Source organism: Dryas octopetala, chromosome 1, assembly GCF_963921425.1.
Source record: "Dryas octopetala chromosome 1, drDryOcto1.1, whole genome shotgun sequence".
In the NCBI taxonomy this organism is placed as follows: Eukaryota; Viridiplantae; Streptophyta; class Magnoliopsida; order Rosales; family Rosaceae; genus Dryas; species Dryas octopetala.
In genome coordinates, this window is record NC_141366.1 from 19,089,464 (window position 1) to 19,117,417 (window position 27,954).

The 27,954-nt window shown below is 38.6% G+C and overlaps 2 protein-coding genes across 2 annotated transcripts; both read right to left on the minus strand.

Moving 5' to 3' along the window:
- Positions 1-615: 615 nt before the first annotated feature.
- LOC147298871 (putative CoA ligase CCL7) lies at positions 616-4,713 on the minus strand. Its single transcript, XM_086229691.1, has 6 exons — positions 3,619-4,713; positions 3,085-3,274; positions 1,777-1,922; positions 1,059-1,126; positions 883-985; positions 616-787 (listed from the first exon to the last, which is right to left on the minus strand). Exons 1-6 carry the CDS (start codon positions 4,630-4,632, stop codon positions 674-676), a joined length of 1,635 nt encoding a protein of 544 aa, XP_086085817.1. The 5' UTR covers positions 4,633-4,713; the 3' UTR covers positions 616-673.
- Positions 4,714-14,521: 9,808 nt separating this feature from the next.
- LOC147298872 (putative CoA ligase CCL7) lies at positions 14,522-18,989 on the minus strand. Its single transcript, XM_086229690.1, has 6 exons — positions 17,738-18,989; positions 17,204-17,393; positions 15,896-16,041; positions 15,177-15,244; positions 15,001-15,103; positions 14,522-14,905 (listed from the first exon to the last, which is right to left on the minus strand). Exons 1-6 carry the CDS (start codon positions 18,749-18,751, stop codon positions 14,792-14,794), a joined length of 1,635 nt encoding a protein of 544 aa, XP_086085816.1. The 5' UTR covers positions 18,752-18,989; the 3' UTR covers positions 14,522-14,791.
- Positions 18,990-27,954: the final 8,965 nt, after the last annotated feature.

Below are 27,954 nucleotides of genomic sequence, written 5' to 3' on the forward strand. Positions count from 1 at the left end.
TGTGTTTTGAACATTAATTAATTATAACTTTATATGTATGGGGTTAATTTGTTTGGTGCTGAAGGAAGTTCTTTCTCTTGTCCACAAAAATTAGCGCTTTTGTAGAGTTCTACTCTACATATTTGAGTACTCAACAAATAATGTTATGGGAGAAATGTATATCTAAATCTTCTAGGGCTTAATTGTAGAGAGATGCAAGGGAGATGATGATGATCGACAAGGTTTCTTTTGTAACAAGGTAGAGATTATTGTTTCAACCAAACTAGTCCTTGATGAAGTACATTCATTCTTTCAATAATAATATATCAATATGTGAATTAATTGCACAGGGTATCTAGAGGTTCAGATTGGTGCAAACAAGAGAAGTTGAAGAGATGAAACTTGTATATAACAACATATTGGGGTTGCTTGCTTGTGCATTTCTAGGGTTTCAAAGAAGTTTAAAATGCGCTTATTGCTCATATGTTGGGTCCTACATACTTAATTGCCTTACGAACTACACCCTGCTCTTCTTTTAATTCCAGAACAAGATCAACAACAAAGCTGAATACATAAAGACACCAACCTGCAACTTTAAAGCAAGTGCAACGCAAGACTACAGACTACAGACTAGCCTTCTTTATCAAAGCAAACATTACATTAGAATGAGGATCCAATGAACCATGATACAATCTCATATTTTGGACCGTACTTTCTCAATGAGCTCTCTTCTGAGGATTTTTCCTGATGCTGACTTGGGGACACTGTTTGTGAATGTTACTTTTTTTAGTCTTTTGAAAGGTGCAACCTGCCACAAGAATGTGAATTTGAGTGCAACAAAGAGCAATTTTGACATGGATGGAAATTGATTCAGATCCCAGATGATCCAAGTTGTCTCCTTACCTGATTAGCTACAAAATTCTTGACATCTTCTTCTGTCAGTGAACTGTTTGGCGAGCGTACAACATATGCAACCGGGACCTCACCAGCTTCAGCATCAGGAAACCTATAGGGTGGAAATAACTCAATCATTAAAGTTATGCAATTAGTACAAATGAATTTTGTGTGTCAAAACTTACGGGATGACAACAGCATCTAATATTTCAGGGTGAGAAACTAGAAGCCCTTCAAGTTCAGCTGGTGCCACCTACAAAAGGACCAAGAAAGCAAACAAAATATGATTCAATAGAATAGTGTGGATAGAGCATGCTTACCCATTCCAAGAAAAAAAAAAAAAAAGACAACCAGAAAGGTAAGTTTGAACTTCTAACCTTAATCTGACAGAATGAATATCCATCATTGACTAAATTTTCTAGTTGTGGTGACTAGATTTTCTAATTGAAACATTTGTCTGACACTCAAATTAAGTTTCTTTCCTAATAAATTTAACAGAAAGAAGTGTGCGTGTGTGTTGCTAATCTGCATTAATTTTCTTGGAGATACAAATATACAAATATCAGAGCTAATGTAAAGGCATGCCTGTACCTCTGTTCTATCTATGAAGTAATTAACCAACTGTTAAAATGAAAGGAAGTTGTTTTTATGTATATGATGTGTAGTTAGAAAAAAAACACATTAGAAAATTTATTTCAAACTGAGAAGGAAATCGTGTAATTAGCCAAATGACAGGAGGTATTGCCGTTATATAGATAATAAAATCCAAACTGTATTCAAAAGAACAAAGAGCTCCATTTCTTTTCTCTTTTTTTTCCCCCCCCCACAGAAACTTATACCCAATATAAGAGCCAAAATTGCCTTTGATCCATTAATTGTTCAAGCTTTACCACGATAACTTACCTGAAAACCTTTATACTTAATGAGCTCTTTGATTCTGTCAACTACATAAAGTTGTCCGTCTTCATCAAAGTATCCAAGATCTCCCGTATGTACCCAACCATTTTTATCTAAAGTCATTTTGGTGGCCTGTGGGTTGTTGAAATAACCTGAAAATGAGTTATGTAATCATGGTGTTATCATATGAATGAATAAAGCAAAAACCTATAGAGCATTAAACACAACTTTAAGAGAAAACCCTACTAATTTCTCTACCAAATTCAAACCAAATAGACTTACAGTAGCCAAATCTAAAAGCAAAGGTTTCCAAACTGGCTACATTTAGAAATTTTATTGACCAAAGACATCCCTAACTTAAGGCCTTGGAGTTAGCCCAAGTGGTGAGGGTGGGAGGGGTAAAGATTAGGATTAGGCTACATCCAGGGTTCGATTCCCTCTAATGTAACAAAGAAAAAGACATCCTTAACTTGACAGTTCTCAGTGGAAACAGAGGGGACGTACTTCTGTTTGTTAAAATAGTACCTCATTTATTGATGTATCTTCAGTGACTGTTAAAAATGTTTACAATCCATGATAAAAAAAAAATAAACGGTTCCATGCTTTTGTTATTCTTGTAATTGCATAGTATTTAGTTACAAGCATACCGGCATACCCAACTTTAAATTTTCACTGTGGAAACATTCCATATCATATCTTCAGGGACAAAAGAGTGAATATTTTGAGGTAACGGTGCACGATACATATGGAGAAGAGTCTCCAATGCTCAAGTAAGCTAGTATATGGGCAAATGCAATGCCCAACTTGGGAGCATCACTGCAAGAGCTCTGCATATTATATATGCCACATGAGAAATAACAATGTTCCTGCATTTTCCCAACTTCAACCATACCCTTTCAAGTTGGTTCCAGCTCTCAAAAATACTTTAACAAACTCTTAGTTTGACAAAGTACCTCCACTGCCAATATCTGGCATCAGATTGGATAATTATCACCTAAACTCACCTACCTTGAGTTTCCTACTGCACACTGGCTGGTGTTGATTACACCTGTCCAAAGTGGAAAACTTTGTCCTTTGACACTAAAAAGTTCCAACCCTTAGACTCGTCATTAAATCCTGATTGAAGATCATATTTTCTACTGCATTATTTTTCATTAAGGGGGGACCAAGGTACCTCAAGTTTTGTCAAGGTGTTACTGCTTCAAATGTGAGCTAGCTGCCGGAGTAAAATTTACATAGGATGAATAATATGTCCATGTGTGCAGGACCACTCTTTTGAATGTCAACAACAAAGCAAATGAAAAACACACTTACCTTTCATCATATTAGGCCCCCTAACCCAAATCTCCCCCAACTGATTAGGAGGGAGAGGCTTCAGTGTATCTACACTGATGATCTGAGATTCAACTCCTGAAATAAGCGTACCAGTTGAACCAGTATGTCGAGTCCCTACTAGGGTATTCTCCACTGAAACCACTCCACAGGTTTCTGTCAAACCATAGCCCTGTAAAACAAGGAAACTTCTAAATCAGTGAGGAAGTTTTAAACTCCCAGCTACTGCACTGACAAAACCTTTAACATGAGGAAGGCAGTGAACTGCCAAGACCTTTGCAAGCCCCTAGTGTTGCAACATTAGACTATAGCCTCTCTCTACCACTACCCAATTTTCACAGTTCACATAAATTGCATTCTACCAAAAGTTGCAATCCACTGTCAACATTATATTCAACACTCAAACTTTGATAACTTCTCACACAAATTGGAACAGAAAGAACCTCAAAATCAGTATCTATCTGAAACATTCCAATTAAGCACAGTTATAAAATTGGGATTGCCATGATTAAGTACCTGAGCAACCACACCATTAGGAACAATTTTTGCGCACTCCTCCATCAACTCTTTCCCTAAAGGCGCTGCACCAGAGCCAATATGCTTCAAGGATGAAAGGTTATACTTCTTAACCACACTGTGCTTTGCCAGAGCAAGTATAATAGGAGGCACAACCCACAAATGGGTCACCTTATACTTCTCCACAGTCATCAATATCTGCTCAAGATTGAACCTAGCCATTGACACAACAGCATTTCCCTTTTGCAGCTGCGAGTAGGTGATAATCGCCAGTCCAAACGCATGGAACATCGGCAAAACACAGAGGAACACACGGTGCACGTCTCCAGCCAGTTCTTGATCCATTGCAACCATGAGAGATGAGGCAATGAAATTCCTATGTGTCAGAATTACACCTTTGCTCAAGCCTGTTGTTCCCGAAGAGTACAAAAGCACAGCCGTATCAGTCTGCTTAACATCAACCACTGGGAAATCTGAGACAGACCCAGATAACTTAACCAATTCATGAAAACTTACAACTCTTGAACTCGATGCTATATGCAAAGAAGAAGAAGATTGTGATCCCAGAATGACTGATGGAAGGTTAAAGCCCTTCACTTTTTCCCATAATTCAGGAACTGTTATAACAAGCTTGGGATTGGAGTCTTTCACTTGCTTGGAGAACTCTGAAACAGTGTAGAGAGGATTGGAAGTGGTTGCAATGGCACCAATTGCAATGACACCGAGCAAGCAGATGGGGAATTGGATTGAATTGGGAGCAAAAATGAGGACAACATCGTTTTTCTTAATACCCAGATGGAGTAAGCCATGGGAGACCTTGATGACCATGGACTTGAACTGGGTGAAGGACAAGGTTTCAGAGGAGTCAGCATCAATGAGGGCAGGTTTGTGTGGGTAAGAAGAGGAGTTTCTGAAGAGGAATGAGACCATGGAGAGGTTGGGGTCTCTGGGTAGGATCAGAGGAGGTCTAAGAGACCTGAAAATCCCATCTCGGCCATAACCAGATTTCTCCATTAATGCAAAGTATGCAAGAAATGGCTAATTGGGTCTCTGTGTGTGGCGTGTCTGTGTTGGATTAGAATTTTATAGAGGATAGTGTTCTAATGGCTTGTCAGCAGAGTTGTGTGCAGCAGAGCAGCAGAGCAGCAGTAGCACACAAATCAAAGTGTGATGAATGATTCTCGTGATGATGAGAAAGGTGGTCAAAATTGTGGGTACATTCTTACGAAAAAAAAATTGTTCCTACATTAATGGTGATTACCTAAAAGGGTTGATTATTTTCCTTTTTTGTTGGATAAAAAAATGGGTTTGAAACTTAGGAAGAAACAAAATGAAAATGGAATTTATCTAATATTTACATAACAAGTAAACAATCAGACAAAATAGGTAATGGTGTAATGCCATAATGGTTCAGTTTCTGTTTGGTGTTCCAAAGACTCAGTTATTGATAAACATTAAACGGCTAAGAATCTGCCAAAGACTCAATCTGGCAATTTAGTTTTGTACGTCATGCATGATTCAGGAGTGTTTGTTGTCTTACTTTGACATGAATCATGATGATTGATGAGGAGTTTTTATTGTTTTCAGTATTTTCACTAATAGATTGAGAATAAATATATTGAATAATAGATTGACGATGAAATTGATGGGTCATTACTGTCCCTGCGGAGTGGTCCCTAATCGTTTGGAGGAACTATGTTCTATAATTTGGCCTTCATTTTCATTGAGTTTTGGGTTTATCTGCATTTGCACCTGCACTTGAAACTAGTTCTTCTTTCTTCCTCATCTGCTTGAAGGAAATTTCACGTACAACCAAAGCTATCAAAAGCTTCAGGACAAAGCAAAAAAATATGAGAAAATGGAAGGTAGAAAGGAAGAGAAGGAACAAAGCAAGAGGTGCAGGTGCCAGTGCAGGAGAATGCCATCTTGGTTCATTAATTAGAATATTCTTAGATCCAAATGGGTTTTAGAGAAAGACCCTTTGAAGCCCAAGAATCATCCACATACAAGGGAGGGGCCTACTACCTAGGTTTATTTCGGGCTTTTAAAGGTAAACAAATAACTCTCATCCCTCTCTCAACTATATATTCTGATATGCTGTATAGATTATATATGTATAGCTTATATAAAAGGGCCTGCACACAGATTGCTGCATATCTTATATGTGTGCTAGAGTGTGAGTGGCTAGAGGGCATTTCAAACAATCTATATGCTTTTTCTGGTTACATCCAAGAAAATAACTTGCATGTCCCTATCAGAGGGACATGCTCGTGTCATAGCAGAGAGAAAAAGAGAGATTGAGAGGAGAGAGAGAAAAAAGAGAGAGTCAATGAGAAGAAGGTGGGGATACCGCCTCTCCCTATCCCAATGATAGAAAGTTTCTCTCTACATCCAATCATATATGCTTTAGGTCCCAAGAAGAGAGGATTTAACATATACAGTCTTATTCACTTGCGAACGTTGAGCGCTCGGTTGTGTACAATTTTTTTGCACCGAGCTCTCGGACTTGGTTCCTAACATAATTCATCCACAAAGGCCATTATATACTATAGGAAAGTATCGGGTGAACTTGTCGACCAATACCCTAAAAAAGGGGGCAGAGAAAATAACGCCGAGTGCTGCAAGAAGCGATTATCTGTTATAAAAAAACTTCACCGAGATCTCGGCGGAGTTATCGAGCGCTCTGTAGTGCGTTCGCACGTCCACACCTGAACGGCTCTGTTAACCTATAATATATATATTGTTGTAAATATATTGTTATATGTGGCTATTCCTGTAATTAGTTGTAGGGGCATACTAGTAAATATTCTAAACCTAGTAAACCCTACCTCTATATAAGGATATTTATAAGATGAATAAGATGACGACTGATATATTCTCTCTGCCTCCTCTTTTCCACAAACCCTAATCTCTACATATTTTACAACACGTTATCAGCACGAGAAGCTCTTTGGATTGTGGATCGCTAAACGAAAGAGGATCATCATTCAATTTGTTCTTCAACCAAGTAGGTTTTATAAAATAATTTTATGTTCATGATTATTTAACCTTGATTGATTGAAAAATCCCCATGAAGCATGAACCCTAGATTTATGTGATTGATTTATTTGGGTTTACATATTTTATATATGTCTTCTTGGATTGAATGATTAAAATAAAAAGAGGAATAATTTTTGGGTGATCGGAAAACCACCCCGCGCGTGGCCAGCAGCCGCGCCTCGCTGCCAGCAGCAGCCCCACTGTAGCCTTGCACTTCGCTGCCAGCAGCAGCAGCTCTCGCTCGCGCAGCAGGGCCTCGCTGCCATGCTGCCAGCAGCAGCGCCATCTTGCAGCAGCCCCGCACCTAGTTCAGCCTAGCAGCCTTGCTGCCCACGCAGGCCCAGCAGCAGCCCACCAGGCCAGCAGCGCCTCGCAGGCCCAGCAGGCCCACTCCCATGCTGCCAGCCCAGCAGGCCCGCCACGCAGGCAGCCCAGCAGGCCCACCATGCCGCTGCCACGTCAGCTGCCACATGGACGCCACGCAGGCAGCCACCAAACTGCCACGTCAGCTCCACGCATGCGCCACCAAGCTGCCACGTCAGCGCCACACATGCGCCACTCTCACGCTGACACATGGCAAGCCTCCTGAAACTTTGTAAAAAGGAGATGTTAATTCTTGTCATGCCTGGGATTTGAACCCAGGACCTCTTGGGTACCAAGAGTGCACCTTAACCACTGTGCTGCTGATAGTTTATTGTTAGTATGCAAACCGTTTAATATATATATCCTAAATGCCAGAAACTTTTATTCAAATAATTTTGTGATATTTTTCTGTTCTACTTGGGTATATGAATATTTTACTTGTTTAAATTTTTGCACTAGAATATATGTGTAGAAATTGCAGGTAATTAATGAACCAGTAGTTCATACATAAATATTGAACCTGTAGCTTCAATAATGCCATATAAGGAACCTGAACTTTCCTTCATAAATTCACCATACATGATAAAACCAGTAGATTTTACATGTCTATACCATGTTATAGAACTTGAAGTTCTTATTTATTGTTTATGGATATTATTGCCCGAAGCACTAATCATGATTATTTGTTCCTTTCAACCAAAGAATGTCAAATCTCAACAAGCTTGATTCCGTCGCTTTGGAAGTTTCCGGAAGAAACTATCTAAAGTGGACTCAAGATGTTAAGCTTCATTTGACTGCCAAGAAGATGAGATCGACAATCAATGCAGACAATGTTGTCGCAGAATCTCTTAAGGCAAGTGTCATGATCTTCATTAGGAAGCATATGGAGGAAGCACTCCAAGTTGAGTACCTCGCTGAAGAGGATCCACGAGCTCTTTGAGTTGCTCTGGAAGAGCGGTTTGACCATCAAAAGACCATTTTCTTGCCTGAAGCAAGACATGATTGGCAGAACATTCGTTTCCAGGATTTCAAATCCGTGAATGAGTATAATTCGGAGATCTGCCGGATCCGGTCGCTCCTCAAATTTTGTGGGGAGGAGCTCACCGAAGCTGACCTATTGGAGAAGACTTTCTCCACCTTCCCTGCCTCCTGTTTGGTCCTGCAGCAACAATACAGGGAGAGGAATTTTACCAAGTTCTCGGCATTGATCACCACTCTGTTGCTCGCTGAAAAGAACAACAACTTATTAATGAGAAATGATCAAGCCCGACCTGTCGGTACTAAAGCAGCACCATTGCCTGAAGCAAACGTTGTTGCTTATCGCGATTCAAACCGCGAAAGAGGATACCGAGGTCATGGAAAGGGCACAAAGTCTGACCGCCCGAGATATGGAAGGAAAGGTTCTCAGAGGAATGACCTGTATGACCGAGGCCAACGTGGCCATGGCCCACGTGGTAGGAACCACGGTCCCTCGGCCCCAAGAACTCGAAATGAGAGGAACACTGGTCCGACCCGTCGCCACCAGAATCAGAATCAGAATGATATCTGTTACCGATGTGGAGGAACTGATCACTGGTCCCGCACCTGCCGTGCATCAGCGCAAGCTGTAAATGAGTATCACGCCAGTCGCGGAACTCGAGAGACCAATCTCGTTGAGGGATCATTTCCTATGGATACCACCTTAGAGGTCACTGATTTCCAGACTGCTACTGGACACTTCGAGGACTAGAAACTCGATGACATGGATATGATCGGCGCTTGTGCCGTATTTATTTTCTGAATAATGTTTTTCTTATTCGGATTATTTTGGTGATTTATGATTTGGATTATTTGTTTTGAAAATTTGGTTATGCTCGAATATTATTTAATTCAATCAAGTTATTTTCATACATGTGATCTATTGAATTAAATTTATGAATAAGCATGTTTAGTGGGGAAGTTTGTTGTCTGGCAGACAGTGTTACTACGCACACCATACTTCAAGATCGGAAGTATTTTTCAAACTTATTGCTTACTCATACCTCTGTGACAACCATATCAGGCTAATCCAACCTGATAGAGGGCCATGGCAAAGCCCATTTTATGTTGTCCAATGGTACTGAATTACCATTAATGAGGCCTTATATTCTCCAAGTTCCAGAAGAACGTTGTTGAGTTATAAGGATATTCGAGCCAACGGTTATCACGTTGAAACCACTGAGGAAAATGGAGTGGAATATCTTTGCATAACCTCCAATTTGTATGGCCAGAAGCGTACATTGGAGAAATTGAAATGTCTATCGAGCGGTCTTTACATGACCACCATTAGATCGATTGAGGCAAATCACATAGTTAACCAGAAGTTAACCAATTCGAGCAGTTTCTTTCTATGGCATGACCGGTTGGGATACCCAGGTCAAAGTATGATGCACCGTATCCTCAATTCATCACACGGGCATCCCCTTACTAATAAGGATCTTGTGTTTAGTGACACATTATACCAAACTTGCTCGCTCAGAAAGTTGAATACTAGACCATCATATGCAAAGACTAGTAAAGACTCCATCCTTTTCCTGCAAATGATACAAGGGAATATTTGTGGACTTATCCAACCACCATGCGGACCATTTAAATATTTTATGGTTTTGGTTGATGCATCGACAAAGTGATCACATGTTACACTATTGTCCACAAGAAACGCTGCTTTTGCTAAACTTCTCGCCCAGAAGGCTCACCACACGGATTATCCTATAAAGTCCAGAAGATTTGATAATGCCGGAGAGTTTACATCGAAAACTTTCGATGATTATTGCATGCCCCTTGGGATTAATGTTGAACATCGAGTTCCCCATGTTCACACCCATAATGGTCTCGCAGAAGCGTTCATTAAAAGATTACAAATGATCGCACGAACCTTGGTTATGCGCACCAAGCTTCCAATTTCTGCGTGGGGCTATGCAATCTTGCATGCAGCCATGTTGGTCCGGTTGAGGTCCACTGCTACCTAACCTTACTCCGCGTTACAGCTGGTGACTGGGTACGAACCTGACGTTTCGTACTTACGCGTATTTGGGTATGCAGTTTACGTGCCAGTTACGCCGCTACAACGTACCAAAATGGGTCCTCAACGAACGATGGGCATATATGTCGATTATGAATCCCCATCCACTATACGCTTTTTAGAGCCCTTGACAGGCGATCTCTTTACCGCTAGATTTGCGGATTGTCACTTTGATGAGACAGTCTTCCCGCCGTTAGGGGGAGATATGAACGTCACCGTTCCTGAAGAACGACGTGAATTGACGTGGAATGTCCCCACTATGTCTCATCTCGATCCCCGAACCGCACAATGTGATAGTGAAGTGCGGAGAATTCTAGATCTACAGAGTATAACTCATAATATGCCAGACGCATTCTCTGATCTAGCTAAAGTGACGAGATCACATATACCTGCTGCAAATGTGCCTGCAAGGATATCCGTCCCCGAAGGACGTGTCGTCCCAGGAGGACGTGTCGTTCCAGATGGACGAGGTACAACAATAGTGGCTAACCAGTCATATGTCCCTGCCCAGAAGTGAGGTTGACCACTAGGTTCGATGGACTCTTATCCCCGGAAGAGGATACATTTGGCACAAATGAGTCCCCTTGACATCGCGATCTCAATCGATCCATCTCACGAAATAGTTCCGGATTATGGGTCCGTCCCAGAAGAGACGGCGTTGGGGGACGCTCCAACGTTAGAAACCACTCCCGAGAACATAGAGATCTCTATAAATTATGCATGCTTAAGTGAGCTCTGGAATCGAAACGAGATTATCATCGATGATATATTTGTATTCGCGGTAGCTACCGAAATCATAACTAGCGATGACATCGAACTTCACTCCGTTGATGAATGTCAACGTCGAGATGACTGGCCAAAATGGAAAGAAGCAATCCAGGTCGAATTAGATTCCTTGACAAAGAGAAAGGTATTTGGGCCTGTCGTTCCTACACCTTCCCCATGTTAAACCTGTAGAATTTAAATGGGTATTTGTAAGGAAGCGTAATGAGAAAAACGAGATTGTGAGATACAAGGCTCGTCTAGTGGCGCAATGATTTTCTCAACGCCCTGGGATTGATTACGAGGAAGAGTATTCCCCCGTAATGGACGTCATAACGTTCCACTACCTTATCAGTTTGATAGTTTCCGAAAAACTGAGTATGCAGCTTATGGATGTGGTCACTGCTTATCTCTATGGGGATCTTGATACAGAGATATATATGAAAGTTCCCGAAGGACTTAAGACACCCGATGCAAATAGTTCCAGACCACGGAACACGCTCTCCATTAGTTTGAGGCGTTTACTTTATGGATTGAAACAATCCGGACGGAGGTGGTATAACCGTCTAAAGTGAGTATTTGATCGGGATGGGATATGTGAATAATGTTCTATGCCCTTGCGTGTTTATTAAGAACAAGTTCTGGTTTTGCTATTGTAGTTGTTTATGTCGATGACATGAATCTAATTGGTACTCCTGAAGAGATCAAGGAAACCGCTAAACACCTGAAATTGGAATTCGAGATGAAAGATCTTGGGAGAACGAACTTCTGTCTCGGCCTGGAGCTCGAGCACCGTGCAGATGGAATTTTGGTCCATCAATCGAATTACATCCAGAAGATGTTAAGGCGCTTTAATGAGGATAAAGCGAAACCTTCTAGCACGCCCATGATTGTCCGTAGTCTAGATCCTAAGAAAGATCCGTTTTGTCCCGCAGATGATAACGAAGATATATTGGCACCAGAAGTCCCATATCTAAGTGCAATAGGCGCATTATTGTACTTGTCTCAATGTACTAGACCGGACATCTCATTCGCTGTGAACTTGTTAGCTAGATATAGCTCTGCGCCAACACGCCGCCACTGGAATGGCATAAAAGACTTTTTCCGCTACCTTAAAGATACGACGGATATGGGCTTATTCTATCCTTAGCTACGCATCAAGGAATGGATCGAACCCCCTCGATCCTCGGAATGATGCCCACCTTTTGGATATGCTGACGCAGGGTATCTATCAGACCCGCATAAGGCACGTTCTCAAACTGGTTATGTCTTTACCATTGAGAATACAACAATATCTTGGAGGTCTACGAAACAGACCTTTGTTGCTACCTCTTCGAATCATGCTGAGATTCTAGCCCTTCACGAAGCAGTTCGTGAATGTATATGGCTAAGAGCAGTTTCCAAGCATGTTCGAACTACGTGTGGGCTGAATTCCACCACTGATGAACCAACGATTATCTATGAGGATAATGCCGCTTGCATCCAGCAGATGAAGACAGATTTCATCAAAGGAGACAACACCAAGCATATTGTACCGAAGTTCTTCTTCGATCAACAGCAACAAGAGCATCAGATGATTGAAGTCAAGTAGATCCGATCTCATGACAACCATGCAAACCTCTTCACCAAGTCACTACCAAAGTCCACGTTCTTGATGCATGTTCGAGGTATTGGTTCGCGTAGATTGGCTAATTTATCTAGTATGTAGTCTTCAGGGGGAGTCGACATCAGGGGGAGTATCCCGAAGCATACTCGCTTGACCATCGTGTACTCTTTTGTCCTTCGTCCAGGGTTATTTTGTCCCACTGGGTTTTGTTACCTGGCAAGGTTTTAATGAGGCACATCTTGGCATGGTCACCCTACTCATACTACATCCTGAAGATGTGTTGATCTGATGTATATGCATTTGCTCATCTTTTCCCTTCGACCACGGGTTTTTCCCATTGGGTTTACCGGGCAAGGTTTTGGTGTAGCAACTCTAATGCACCCCGCTCCCATTGACATACTATCTGCTTATGATCCAGAAGATATGACTTCACCTACTTTCGAGGTTCTGATGCGACTACTCCACACTCACGCGCGTTGCACTCTTTTTCCTTCGACCAAGGTTGTTTTTGTTCCCACAGGGTTTTTATTACTTGGCAAGGTTTTAACGAGGCAACTTAGAAGCGCATAGCAGAGACAACACTAATGACATGGAATATCCAAGGGGGAGTGTTGTAAATATATTGTTATATGTGGCTATTCCTGTAATTAGTTGTAGGGGCATACTAGTAAATATTCTAAACCTAGTAAACCCTACCTCTATATAAGGATATTTATAAGATGAATAAGATGACGACTGATATATTCTCTCTGCCTCCTCTTTTCCACAAACCCTAATCTCTACATATTTTACAACATATATATTTATATATAGCATTACCGGCCATATGGCATGAATTTTCTTTAAAGAGAAAATAACATTAATAGCTAGAGTGTTAATCTATTAAAGTTCAGTTCAAATATCAAACAGCTGGTGGGAAATATAGCTCATGCTTTCTTTTCAATAATGCTTGTTGTAGTAAGCCTGCTGTGAATGTGATCATGTGCTTGTACGTGTTATATGTATTGGGGTAGCTAGAATTAAAAAGGAATTAAAGGTTGAAAGAATTTCTGAAAACAGATCTAGATAAATCGTATTCTTAATTTATTGAAATATTATATATATATATAATCATAAAGAAGAGAAAGCAAAGTAATAAGAGTACACAACAAGCTAAAGAAGTGAAGAAATAAACTAATGCATGTAGTTCTAATTATGAAGTTTTAGTTAATTGGTTTGCAATGTATTGTAAACACAGGCTGCTGTACATTGTAATTGATTATCTTGGATGAATGAGAATGAGCCTTTCCTTTCCTAGGTAATAGGCTGCTCTCCTATTAAGTTTTAGGATGGTCCATTTGGGAGGGGTGCTTTTAAATTATACGGATTTAGGATGGTACATTTAGGTTCAATATTTTTCCATAAAAATAAACAGTTCACGTTACGAGATTATATCATGTGGTGGGCTTAAGGGTGGTTGGTTTCGATGTTTCATATTAATTTCCTAATTAGTTAACTTTAAAACATTTTTTTTACGTATATATAATTAATTATTTGTCTTGGAGGTGCATTTTAAAGCTAAATGATTAGCAAATTAATATGAAACTAACTAATATTTTGGTAATATGACTAATCTCATAATTCGAACCGTCGATTTTTTAAGCCTCACTTCAAAAATTATCATTGCAAAAACTTAATTAAATCGAAAATCATTTAGCCATCTAATTGTAATCAAATAAATATAAATGATTGTTATTATAATCAAATAATTCGTTATTATAATCAAATGACTAAATGACTTTCGATTTTGGAGATTTTTTACAAAGATGATCTTTGAAGTGAAATATAAAAAATGAACGGTTTAGATGGTGAGATTATATTATGTGGTGGACCCAAAAAGATAATTAACTTCGTATTACTTTACTAACTAGTTAGCTTTAGAGCATTTGTATTTGAGCGTAAATATTTAAATTTACAGAGTTGTTTACAGAAAATTGCTTTCTGCAATGTAACAAAGAGTCATATAGAGCAGTTTGTCTCTTCTTCTTTTTTTCTTTGAGCTAAGTAAAGAAATCAACAAATAGGCAGAGGAATGAGCAGTTGCTATTTGAACATAATGAAAATGCGCTTATTGCTCATTTATTGGTTCCAAGTTACCGTCCAACATACTTAATTGCCTTACGAACTACACCCTGCTCTTCTTTTATTTCCAGAACAAGATCAACAGCAAAGCTGAATACATAAAGAAGAACCTGCAACTTTAAAGCAAGTGCAACGCAAGGAGCAAGCAGTGTGTGCCCTACAGACTACAGACTACAGACTAGCCTTCTTTATCAAAGCAAACATTACATTAGAATGAGGATCCAATGAACCATGATACAATCTCATATTTTGGACCGTACTTTCTCAATGAGCTCTCTTCTGAGGATTTTTCCTGATGCTGACTTGGGGACACTGTTTGTGAATGTTACTTTTTTTAGTCTTTTGAAAGGTGCAACCTGCCACAAGAATGTGAATTTGAGTGCAACAAAGAGCAATTTTGACATGGATGGAAATTGATTCAGATCCCAGATGATCCAAGTTGTCTCCTTACCTGATTAGCTACAAAATTCTTGACATCTTCTTCTGTCAGTGAACTGTTTGGCGAGCGTACAACATATGCAACCGGGACCTCACCAGCTTCAGCATCAGGAAACCTATAGGGTGGAAATAACTCAATCATTAAAGTTATGCAATTAGTACAAATGAATTTTGTGTGTCAAAACTTACGGGATGACAACAGCATCTAATATTTCAGGGTGAGAAACTAGAAGCCCTTCAAGTTCAGCTGGTGCCACCTACAAAAGGACCAAGAAAGCAAACAAAATATGATTCAATAGAATAGTGTGGATAGAGCATGCTTACCCATTCCAAGAAAAAAAAAAAAAAAAGACAACCAGAAAGGTAAGTTTGAACTTCTAACCTTAATCTGACAGAATGAATATCCATCATTGACTAAATTTTCTAGTTGTGGTGACTAGATTTTCTAATTGAAACATTTGTCTGACACTCAAATTAAGTTTCTTTCCTAATAAATTTAACAGAAAGAAGTGTGCGTGTGTGTTGCTAATCTGCATTAATTTTCTTGGAGATACAAATATACAAATATCAGAGCTAATGTAAAGGCATGCCTGTACCTCTGTTCTATCTATGAAGTAATTAACCAACTGTTAAAATGAAAGGAAGTTGTTTTTATGTATATGATGTGTAGTTAGAAAAAAAACACATTAGAAAATTTATTTCAAACTGAGAAGGAAATCGTGTAATTAGCCAAATGACAGGAGGTATTGCCGTTATATAGATAATAAAATCCAAACTGTATTCAAAAGAACAAAGAGCTCCATTTCTTTTCTCTTTTTTTTCCCCCCCCCACAGAAACTTATACCCAATATAAGAGCCAAAATTGCCTTTGATCCATTAATTGTTCAAGCTTTACCACGATAACTTACCTGAAAACCTTTATACTTAATGAGCTCTTTGATTCTGTCAACTACATAAAGTTGTCCGTCTTCATCAAAGTATCCAAGATCTCCCGTATGTACCCAACCATTTTTATCTAAAGTCATTTTGGTGGCCTGTGGGTTGTTGAAATAACCTGAAAATGAGTTATGTAATCATGGTGTTATCATATGAATGAATAAAGCAAAAACCTATAGAGCATTAAACACAACTTTAAGAGAAAACCCTACTAATTTCTCTACCAAATTCAAACCAAATAGACTTACAGTAGCCAAATCTAAAAGCAAAGGTTTCCAAACTGGCTACATTTAGAAATTTTATTGACCAAAGACATCCCTAACTTAAGGCCTTGGAGTTAGCCCAAGTGGTGAGGGTGGGAGGGGTAAAGATTAGGATTAGGCTACATCCAGGGTTCGATTCCCTCTAATGTAACAAAGAAAAAGACATCCTTAACTTGACAGTTCTCAGTGGAAACAGAGGGGACGTACTTCTGTTTGTTAAAATAGTACCTCATTTATTGATGTATCTTCAGTGACTGTTAAAAATGTTTACAATCCATGATAAAAAAAAAATAAACGGTTCCATGCTTTTGTTATTCTTGTAATTGCATAGTATTTAGTTACAAGCATACCGGCATACCCAACTTTAAATTTTCACTGTGGAAACATTCCATATCATATCTTCAGGGACAAAAGAGTGAATATTTTGAGGTAACGGTGCACGATACATATGGAGAAGAGTCTCCAATGCTCAAGTAAGCTAGTATATGGGCAAATGCAATGCCCAACTTGGGAGCATCACTGCAAGAGCTCTGCATATTATATATGCCACATGAGAAATAACAATGTTCCTGCATTTTCCCAACTTCAACCATACCCTTTCAAGTTGGTTCCAGCTCTCAAAAATACTTTAACAAACTCTTAGTTTGACAAAGTACCTCCACTGCCAATATCTGGCATCAGATTGGATAATTATCACCTAAACTCACCTACCTTGAGTTTCCTACTGCACACTGGCTGGTGTTGATTACACCTGTCCAAAGTGGAAAACTTTGTCCTTTGACACTAAAAAGTTCCAACCCTTAGACTCGTCATTAAATCCTGATTGAAGATCATATTTTCTACTGCATTATTTTTCATTAAGGGGGGACCAAGGTACCTCAAGTTTTGTCAAGGTGTTACTGCTTCAAATGTGAGCTAGCTGCCGGAGTAAAATTTACATAGGATGAATAATATGTCCATGTGTGCAGGACCACTCTTTTGAATATCAACAACAAAGCAAATGAAAAACACACTTACCTTTCATCATATTAGGCCCCCTAACCCAAATCTCCCCCAACTGATTAGGAGGAAGAGGCTTCAGTGTATCTACACTGATGATCTGAGATTCAACTCCTGAAACAAGTGTACCAGTTGAACCAGTATGTCGATTCCCTACTAGGCTATTCTCCACTGAAACAATTCCACAGGTTTCTGTCATACCATAGCCCTGTAAAACAAGGAAACTTCTAAATCAGTGAGGAAGTTTTAAACTCCCAGCTACTGCACTGACAAAACCTTTAACATGAGGAAGGCAGTGAACTGCCAAGACCTTTGCAAGCCCCTAGTGTTGCAACATTAGACTATAGCCTCTCTCTACCACTACCCAATTTTCACAGTTCACATAAATTGCATTCTACCAAAAGTTGCAATCCACTGTTAACATTATATTCAACACTCAAACTTTGACAACTTCTCACACAAATTGGAACAAATAGAACCTCAAAATCATTATCTATCTGAAACATTCCAATTAAGCACGGTTATAAAATTGGGATTGCCATGATTAAGTACCTGAGCAACTACACCATCAGGAATAATTTTTGCGCACTCCTCCATCAACTCTTTCCCCAAAGGCGCTGCACCAGAGCCAATATGCTTCAAGGATGAAAGGTTATACTTCTTAACCACACTGTGCTTTGCCAGAGCAAGTATAATAGGAGGCACAACCCACAAATGGGTCACCTTATACTTCTCCACAGTCATCAATATCTGCTCAAGATTGAACCTAGCCATTGACACAACAGCATTTCCCTTTTGCAGCTGCGTGTAGGTGAGAATAGCCAGTCCAAACACATGGAACATTGGCAAAACACAGAGGAACACACGGTGCACGTCTCCAGCCAGTTCTTGATCCATTGTAACCATGAGAGATGAGGCAATGAAATTCCTATGTGTCAGAATTACACCTTTGCTCAAGCCTGTTGTGCCCGAAGAGTACAAAAGCACAGCGGTATCAGTCTGCTTAACATCAACCATTGGGAAATCTGAGACAGATCCAGATAACTTAACCAATTCATGAAAACTTACAACTCTTGAACTCGATGCAATATGCAAAGAAGAAGAAGATTGTGATCCCAGAATGACTGATGGAAGGTTAAAGCCCTTCACTTTTTCCCATAATTCAGGAACTGTTATAACAAGCTTGGGATTGGAGTCTTTCACTTGCTTGGAGAGCTCTGAAACAGTGTAGAGAGGATTGGAAGTGGTTGCAATGGCACCAATCGCTATGACACCGAGCAAGCAGATGGGGAATTGGATTGAATTCGGAGCAAAAATGAGGACAACATCGTTTTTCTTAATACCCAGATGGAGTAAGCCATGGGAGACCTTGATGACCATGGACTTGAACTGGGTGAAGGACAAGGTTTCAGAGGAGTCAGCATCAATAAGGGCAGGTTTGTGTGGGTAAGAAGAGGAGTTTCTGAAGAGGAATGAGACCATGGAGAGGTTGGGGTCTCTGGGTAGGACCAAAGGAGGTCTAAGAGACCTGAAAATCCCATCTCGGCCATAACCAGATTTCTCCATTAATGCAAAGTATGCAAGAAATGGCTAATTGGGTCTGTGTGTGTGTGTCTGTGTTGGATTAGAATTTTATAGAGGATGGAGTTCTAATGGCTTATCAGCAGAGCAGCAGTAGCACACAAATCAAAGTGTGATGAATGATTCTCGTGATGATGAGGAAGGTGGTCAAAATGTGGGTACATTCTTAATTTCTTACCCAAAAGGTGATTACCTAAAAGGGTTGATTATTTTCCTTTTTTCTTGGATAAAAAAATGGGTTTTGGATGAAACAAAATGAAAATGGAATTTATCTAAAGATTTACATAACAAGTAAACAACTAGACAAAATAGGTAATGGCCAGTGTAATGCCGTAATGGTTCAGTTTCTGTTTGGTGTTCCAAAGACTCAGTTATTGTCTTATTGATAAACATTAAACGGCTAAGAATCTGCCAACAGACGGGCAATTTAGTTTTGCACGTCATGCATGATTCAGGAGTGTTGTTGTCTTACTTTGACATGAATCATGATGATTGATGAGGAGTTTTTATTGCTTTCAGTATTTTCACTAATAGATTGAGAATAAATATATCGAATAATAGCTTGACGATGAAATTGATGGGTCATTACTGTCCCTGCGGAGTGGTCCCTAGTCATTACTTTGACATGAATCATGATAAGGAGTTTTTATTGTTTTCAGTATTTTCACTAATAGATTGAGAATAAATATATTGAATAATAGCTTATCTAAAAATATACTTAAATGATAACTCTTGAAAACATAACAAATTGAAATATATCAGCAACTAAATACTTTACCATCCATGACACGTGCACCTTTCTAGAAAGAATATAAGTTAGCAACTCGTCTCCTCTACTTCAATTAGTATACATGATGTAGATGTAAATTAGGGGTGGGCAATGGGCCGGGTCCGGCTGGGCTTGGGCTTTAATACACAAGTCCAAGGTCCGTCCATCGGGTCTTGGCTTGCGGGCTTAGAGGGCCGGGCCAGGCTAGGCCCGAATGGGCGGCCCAGAAAGAGCCCAAAGTCTGTTTAGACACATATATATCTTTTAAAAAATATATGATATTTTGGCTATGTTGTGATTTGAACATGAGACCTCACATAACAAGCTTCAACTCTCAACCAACTGAACTGATTAGTTTGTTTGTTAAGTTTGTGAATTATAACATATTTAATAGCTCTCTTTCGTTTACTTAATTCAATAAATTATTAATATGTTTATTAAGTTATTATATAATACTATTATGTTAGTAATAGTGTAATACCATAAATAATAAACTTTTAAAATTATATACAACATTACAACTATAATAAAACATAAATGTACATATGTTTTATTATATATTTTATTACATATTTTTATAAACAAATAATGCAATTGTGTTTTCAACGATCCGAACCGTTCAAATTTTAGTTCCTCACTCAAACATAATTCGTGTAAAAAATAAGCTCAATCGGAGATGTAAAAGTGACATAACGGTGGTTGAATTAATGAGCAATCGTGATTTTTCTAATGGTAATCGAATGGGTAGATGAATTTCGATTTGGCCGATTTTTTGTAAGGATGATATTTGACTATGAACATAGAAAATGAACGGGTCAGATTGTTGGAATCACGTTGTGGTCTTTATAATTACTGAAAGAACAAGATTTCAACGGGAAAGTTATTAGAATTATACTCTTCAAGTGTATTTATATGTAGAAGCTCACATATTGATCGTGTTTTCAACGATTCGAACCGTTCAAACTTTAGTTCCCCACTCAAAGAGAATCTTTGCAAAAAATTAGCTCAATCGGAGATGTAAGAGGGACGTAACGGTGGTCGAATTAATAAATGATCGTGGTTTTTTTAATGATAATCGAACATTCGAATGGGTAGATGAATTCCTATTTGGCCGATTTTTTGTAAAGATGATCTTTGACTATTAACATAAAAAATGAAAGGTTCAGATCGTTGAATTAATGAACGATCGTGATTTAATAACTTTAATTATAGTTGTATTATAAAAGTTTATTATAATAACTTTAACAACTATAGTTGTAAATTTGTAATGTTGTATACAAGGAATAAAATTTCGAGTTTCGAGAAAATTTCAATAGAAATTTCGATGGAAATTTCGACGGAAATTTCGAAGATTTTTAAATTTCGACAAAAATTAGACGGAAACGATGGAAATTGCTATCAAAATACGGAAATTTTGAATGAAATTTTACCATATATTTATTTAACATATTATCTACTATATTGATAAAAAACATTGAAGAAACCAAATTATATGGTAGATTTCATGTGATATGTGATAAATATAATGCGCGCTGGAGGTAAATACTGTTAAATAAAATTAATATAATGAATAAATAAAATTATTATATTTTTTATACTCTATAATCTATACACTAAACCCAATACTTTATATGTCATAATATTACATTAAACCTCATACACTCTATATTTTTTAAGATATGATATAAAATATTAAGATTTATGCCTTTTAGAGTTTTTAATTATTTTTTATATAGAAATGTATTATGATTTAGGGTTTAAAGATAACTAAACGAAATCCCAAAACAATCAAACGAAACTCCAAATTTTTTTTTTTTTTTTTCCAATTGCCCAAAGATTTCAAATCCTAATTGACCCTAAACTTTTTTTTTTTTTCTCTTTTTTTCTTTTATTTTTTTTTTCTTTTCTTTTTTTTCTTTTCTTTTTTTTTTCTTTTTCTTTCCTTTTTTTTCCTTTTCTTTTTTTCTTCTTTCCTTCCTAATCCTACTTCCACTTCTCCACGTGATGGATGGCGTGAGCATTGAGCAGAACTGCATAAGTTGTGCACTGACAACTGACATAATTGACATTATTATAAATTAACAATGTGTGGTTTGAAACTGATATGTGAAAGTGTGAAACTAGAAGGTCCCATACGTTTGTCCTCAGCTCAATAGTATTTGACGCTTCTAATACCATAACCAACAACCAAAATATCTCATTCTCAAGGTCTCATAGAGTCATAGGCTTGTGCAGAACCTTTTTCTTCCTTTTTTACTTTTTCTTCCTTTTTCTTTTTTTTCTTTTTCTTTCCTTTTCTTTCCCTCCTGGCTTCCATCTTCATTTCTTCTCTCCTAGCCGCCGCGACTCACTCAGCAAGTCAGCATATGGTATAATATCAAACCTCCTTCTCTTCTCTCTCCTCCTGTCCTCCCTCTCCAGCGCCACTCTCTCTCCCAAGTCCCTCCCCGATCTCCCTCTCTCCCTCCCCTGATCTGATTTTCTTCCTCCCCACTCTCTTCTCTCTTCTTTCTCCTTCCTCCCCAATCACGCAGTGGCTGACTTTGTAACTGGCAAGGAGAAGACAGACATAAAAATGGTGGGTTTGTTGCTCGAAACGAAATTTCGCCAAATTTCGGCAAAATATTGGCGAAAAATTCATGAACTAGTGTTAAAATTTCTATACCCTCAAAAAACGAAATTTTCGGCGAAATTTTCGAAATTTAACTCCTTGGTTGTATATAAGTTTAAAAGTTTATTATTTATGGTATTACATAGTTTATACTATTATTATTTATTAACATTATATGATTATAATAACTTAATAAGCATATTAATAATTTATTAGAGTATACAAATAAAAAACCTATTAAATATGTTATGATTCACCAATTAGACAAATAAACTAGTCAGCTCAGTTGGTTGAAAGTTAAAGTTTGTTCTATGAGGTCTCTCATGTTTGATTCACAACATAGCCAAAATCATAAATTTTTTTATTGAAATTGTGTGTAAATGGGCTCTGGGCCGGGCCTAAGTGGGCGGCCCGGGCTTCGGGCGGCCCGTGGGCTTCAAGGGAATGGCCCAAGCCCAGCCCAATGACTATTTGGGTCAGGCCAGGCCGACCTAAATTTCGGGCCAAATCGGGCTTCGAGCCTTGGGCTTTTTGGTGACCTCTAATATAAATATTATTTGCATATGATAACATAACTAAAATATTTTGAATTGTTATTTGTGTGAAATATGTGAGGACATGTATAATACTGAAAGTTCCTCAAAGACCAAAAAACAAGTGGTTAGACTTTTTTGTTTCTTTTTGGTCCATCTACTTAATGGTTTCAAATTTAATGCATTCCTAGGTAAGGGGACAAGATGCTCATTTAGCAGCTATTAAACCAATTAGTTGTTAATGTAGTGGTATTTCTCTTTATTTTTTAAAGAGATTCTAAATTTGAATTATCTTTCCAAATAAATAAAAAATGTTAAATAATGATTATACACATAATTAAAATAGTAAATTAGATTTTACTACCAAATCATTAATTTACTGGGTAAGAAGGACATTGAGATACTATCTTGATTTAAAGGACAATTCTTATACGTAAAGCACATCTGTGAACGTAAATTAGGTCACCGAGCACTAAGCATGTGTATTTGCATCTGCATTTTTTGAGTTGCATCTGCTTGGCAGGTGCACTTGCATATGCTCAGCATGTGCATCTGTATATTAAGGTGCATCTACATTTTTTGAGCTACATTTGTTCGGCATGTGATTTGTATATTGAGTTGCATCTGCAAAAATACATACATTTTTGCAGATGCGCCCTAGCGCTTGGATCTGGAAATTACTGGCCTCCTTCAAGGTTCCGGTGATGAGTTATAGTGAGGAGAAGAGAGAGAGACAAAAATATACAGAGAAATAGAGAGATCGGCAAAAGATGAGAGAGTGCGGACAATGAGAGAAAGAGCAGCAAACGAAGAGAGAGAAAGAAAGAGAGAGAAAGAGAGATTATAGGGGAGATCGAACAAAGGTAGGAGAATATCATAGAGAGAGACAACAATCTATTTTTTTAAAAGGTGGGTTTAAAACTAATTAGGTGGACCTTTTTATAATTTAGGTAAAATAGGTGGGTTAATTTATCATTAAGAGTCCAGGACTTTATAATTATTATCTATATGTTTTTTAGTTCATTTAAGTCCACTGATTAGTTTATATCTTTTCACTATATATCTATACTTAGAAAATAGGTAAAGTCTACAACTCTAACTACCACACATATATTAAGAGGGCTGTTATTTGCACACTTCTAAATTTCTTTTTGCACACCATTTCCTCACTTTTTCTCACTTAACACCCCCACTCTCTCCCACAATTAACATTTCTCATATAAACACCCCTCACAATTACCAAAATATCCCAACTTATACACACCCCTCCCAAAACCTAGACAACACACACCCCACCCCGACACCTCTCTCAGCCACCCCCACCGCCGGCAAGGTCGCCGGCGGGGTTGCCGGCGGCTCAACCCTTCCCTTCTCTCTCTCCCCCTCTCCTTTTCTTTTTCTCCTTCCATTTCTCTTCTTCCCTCTGCCATCCCCCTCCCCTCCCCCTGCCGCACCCCCACAGACCACAAACTTCCATACACAGCCCACCCCCACCCCCTCCCTCGCTCCTCCCCCCACCCAAGTTGCACACATGCATGCAGAGCCGCCAAGACCACGCCGACCACCCAACCTACCCAGCTCGCCGGAGAAGAAAACCAAAAAAATAAAAAATTGGAGCAGGTTCGGTGGACCAGTGCCGAACCCGGTGGTTTCGTTCAGTAGGTACCCACCAAACAATCATATTCTATTCGGCAGGTACCTGTCGAACGAAACCACCGGGTTCAGCACTGGTCCGCCGAACCCGCTGTAATTTTTTTTTTTTTTGGTTGTCTGCTTGGGTGAGAGGAGAAAGGGAAGGAGAGAGAGAGAGAGAGAGAGAGAGAGAGAGAGAGAGAGAGAGAGAGGAAGAATGTGGTGGTGGCTGTGTTGTAGGTGGTGCACGCGGGGAGGTGGGGGAGGAGAGGAGGGGAGGGCTCGGGGGAAGGTGGTTGGGGTGGGGGAAAGAAGAAGAAGAGAAAGGGTGGAGGGTGGAGGGTGGAGGGTGGGGGGTGGGCTTCGACGGTGAAGAAGAAAAAAAAAAAAAGATGGAGATGGGAAGATGGGGTGTGTACGAGGGAGGGGGGGATGAGGATGGGGGTGTGTGGGTGAGGGGAGGGGAGGGCCAAATGGTCTTTTCCCTTGAGTTTTTTTTTTTTTTTTTTTTTTTCAGAAAGGGTGTGCAAAAAGAAATTTAAGGGTGTGCAAATAGTAACCCTCTATATTAATTACTCTTAAGCACAAAAATCGTTTTTATTTTAATTGGAAATACACCTGATAACAAATTTAAACTAAAAGACATTTTATGTGCATACATGCGTCTGTCAGCGTAAAATTGATCATTGAGCGCTCGACATATTCATTATCAATTCAGGTGCATTTGCATTTTGAGCTACGTTTGCAACTACTGAATCCTCGGCGCTAATTTTTATCTTGGAAGTTAAGTCTGCAATAGCTAGTCTTGTGTTTAAGAAAATTACGTTTTTTTTCCCTTCTAATTAAAGCACCCTATATATAATATGTTACAAAATACCTTAGAATACACCTCAACGTTAGGTACTTCGGTATTGGCAAACATTGAAGTATTTAGGGTTTTACTTCATTTGAGTGCCATGTGAAGTATTTGAACAATAGGCAAAGCATAGCTTAGCCGCAGTGTAACAATGTGTTGAATAGGAGTAGGTTGCAACATAATTTTTTTTTTTTTTTTTTTCTTTAAAAAAAAATTACAATTTAATATCACAAATGCAACTAACTCATTGAATAATAGTAAGTTGCAACATAAATATTTTTGTTTTTTTATTAAGAAACAAATTACAATTGAATATCAAAAAACACAACTAACTCTTGCGGACAGTGGTGGATCCAGGATCCTTAACCTGGGAGGTTATGGTTAGGTGGAGGCCGGCGCCGCGAAGCGGTGGCAAAATTTTTTAGGGACCGGGCAGGTGACCGACTGCGGTGGTGGGGGATTGTCGGATGGCGACCTAGGTGTAGTTGCAAATGGGTGTGGGTTTTGGGAATTTTGGGAGGAATTTTGCGGATGGGTGGGGGTTTAGTGTAGGGAAAACTGAAAAAGGGTGTTTCATGAATCCAAAAAATTGAAAAAAAAAAAAAATGCAGGACGTAGTCACGCAGGCCTCTCTCAGGCATTTCGTCGAGCAGGTGCTGCGCGCAGGGTGTCGCTGTCCAAGCTTGGGGGGTCGTCGTCCGAGGCTTTGGGGGGTCGTGGTGTCGCTGTCAAGGGCTTCGTGGCTATGTTTCCATGGAGTTTGGGGGGTCACCCAAAAACCACCGAAAATTAAAAATTAAAAAAAGTCAGAATTTTATTTACCTTTCACCAAGGAGCTTCGTGGTCGACGAAGAGCAGCTACAAGAACAAGTGATACAATGAGAACTCAACTCGAATGAAACGTAATTAATATTCAAAATAATAAATTAATTACCAATTAAATGATATACGAAATCAACTTAAAATTAAAGGTAATTAGTATGAAAATCATAATTAAAGATTGCTTAATATAAGGAATTAATTGACATAACATTAAAACTAGTCATTTGTCAACTAAAGGGCAAAATGGGCATTCAAAATAAATAAAAAATACAGCAAAAATAAAAATTCAACGTAGCAAGGTGAAATAGGGCCTAAATTGATAACAAAAAAACAGTGGGGTAACTGGGTTTTTATCCAATTAAGTATAATTCAACAAGTTTTAAGAACCAACCTTAGAGCCATCAACATTCAGCTTATAAGAACTATAAAGGGGAGGTTCCCAAGCTAATTAATAGGCTTGCATTCTCGATGGCTTACTGGTAGTAGACAAGTTAGCCATGAACTAATAAGGGGAATACTTGATAATACAAGTAGCAAGCATAGCAGGCAGCTTAAAATTATGGTCAAAGACAGCACTACACCTCAACTTCCATAGAAATCAAGCAGCTACAACAAAGAGGAGGTTCCAAGGTATGTTCAAGTGGCTGGGGGAGGAGATTTCATATTAGCTACACGCCAGTCAGAGAGACTACCAAAATTGGTCAACCTCAGGTGAACATGTTGGCATAAAGAGCTTCAAACCTCCTAGGTTATAATCAACCAAAACATGCTTCTGAATTTCTAAATCATTCCAATAGATAGAACAAGTGGGATCATGAGTCATGCGCCTCTTAGATCTTTGATCATTAGTGAGAAGCTGCTCCTTTTAAACCTAAAATTCAATCACATAATTATGGGATTAAGGAAGGAACTTCTTCTCCACTTGGGCTCGTCAAAGGCCGCCGGAAAGATGGGAGGGGCATGGAGAATGCTTTGGGTGAGAAAATTTTCCTATGTGACCATAACACCACGTGGCAGTATAACCAATCTATTAAAATTACAACACGTGTATAATTATTAAAATCTAAAACCTAAATTCTAAATTTGTAAATTCATTGTCCACCTACATTATAACACATAGCTTGGTAATAGTGTTACAACCACACCAAAAATATTTTTGCTTAAGATTCTTGTACATCGGGATTGAAGGGCTGATGTGTTTTTTATTTAATTTTATTTAGTCAAATATGAAGAATAAACAAATTATTTATTCCTAACCCACTTTGCTATATCATCATATTAACACTTGAGAAGTTGTGATCAAAATAGCACATGAATATATTAATTCTAAATAGTTAATTATATTTAACCACGATTACTATAAATGACACTATGATGGTCATGCTCACCAACTAACAAAGGTAACAATGAGAGATTCTTCAAAAGGGCGGTTGTGTCATCTGTTTGGTATGACTTTTAAAGATATACTGACATGTGTGCATATTTTAAGTAAGATTTACAATTTTTAAAGTAAACAGTACACATGACGCCATAACACTGAATGGTCGTACCATACACGTGGTTAGACATATTTTGTATTTGTCCCCCTCATCTAGCCTTATTTATAACTGACCCAATATTTTTGTAGTTTTTCTTTTGGAATTATAATAATTTTTTAGGAGTTCGAGTCTCTAGTTCAACCTTTAGAGATAGGCAGCAAGGAAGGTAAAATTTTTTGTGAATCCCTTAGGCCCAACGTGGATTGTCTACCATTGACCAGCCTAAAGAATTAGTCTGGTGCGAAAAAGCTGGTGTGATTACTAGTTGATTAATTTTGTTTTTAAAGAGCTCATATGTGCATGTGTGTTTACTAGTTTACCGTTGACTCTCACACTCAAATTATGTAGTTAGAGTTTGGCATGTAAAAATGGCTCAGGCCCAATGGGCCGATTCTAACTAGATACTATATTATGGACATGCGTAGTC

Excerpts from the sequence above, each read along its gene's own strand:
- LOC147298871 (XM_086229691.1), bottom strand. The coding sequence starts at position 4,632 with ATGGAGAAATCTGGTTATGGCCGAGATGGGATTTTCAGGTCTCTTAGA. Across the intron at positions 1,127-1,776 it reads TTAAGTATAAAGGTTTTCAG|GTGGCACCAGCTGAACTTGA; the intron begins GTAAGTTATCGT and ends GTCCTTTTGTAG. Across the intron at positions 986-1,058 it reads TTAGATGCTGTTGTCATCCC|GTTTCCTGATGCTGAAGCTG; the intron begins GTAAGTTTTGAC and ends TCCACCCTATAG.
- LOC147298872 (XM_086229690.1), bottom strand. The coding sequence starts at position 18,751 with ATGGAGAAATCTGGTTATGGCCGAGATGGGATTTTCAGGTCTCTTAGA. Across the intron at positions 15,245-15,895 it reads TTAAGTATAAAGGTTTTCAG|GTGGCACCAGCTGAACTTGA; the intron begins GTAAGTTATCGT and ends GTCCTTTTGTAG. Across the intron at positions 15,104-15,176 it reads TTAGATGCTGTTGTCATCCC|GTTTCCTGATGCTGAAGCTG; the intron begins GTAAGTTTTGAC and ends TCCACCCTATAG.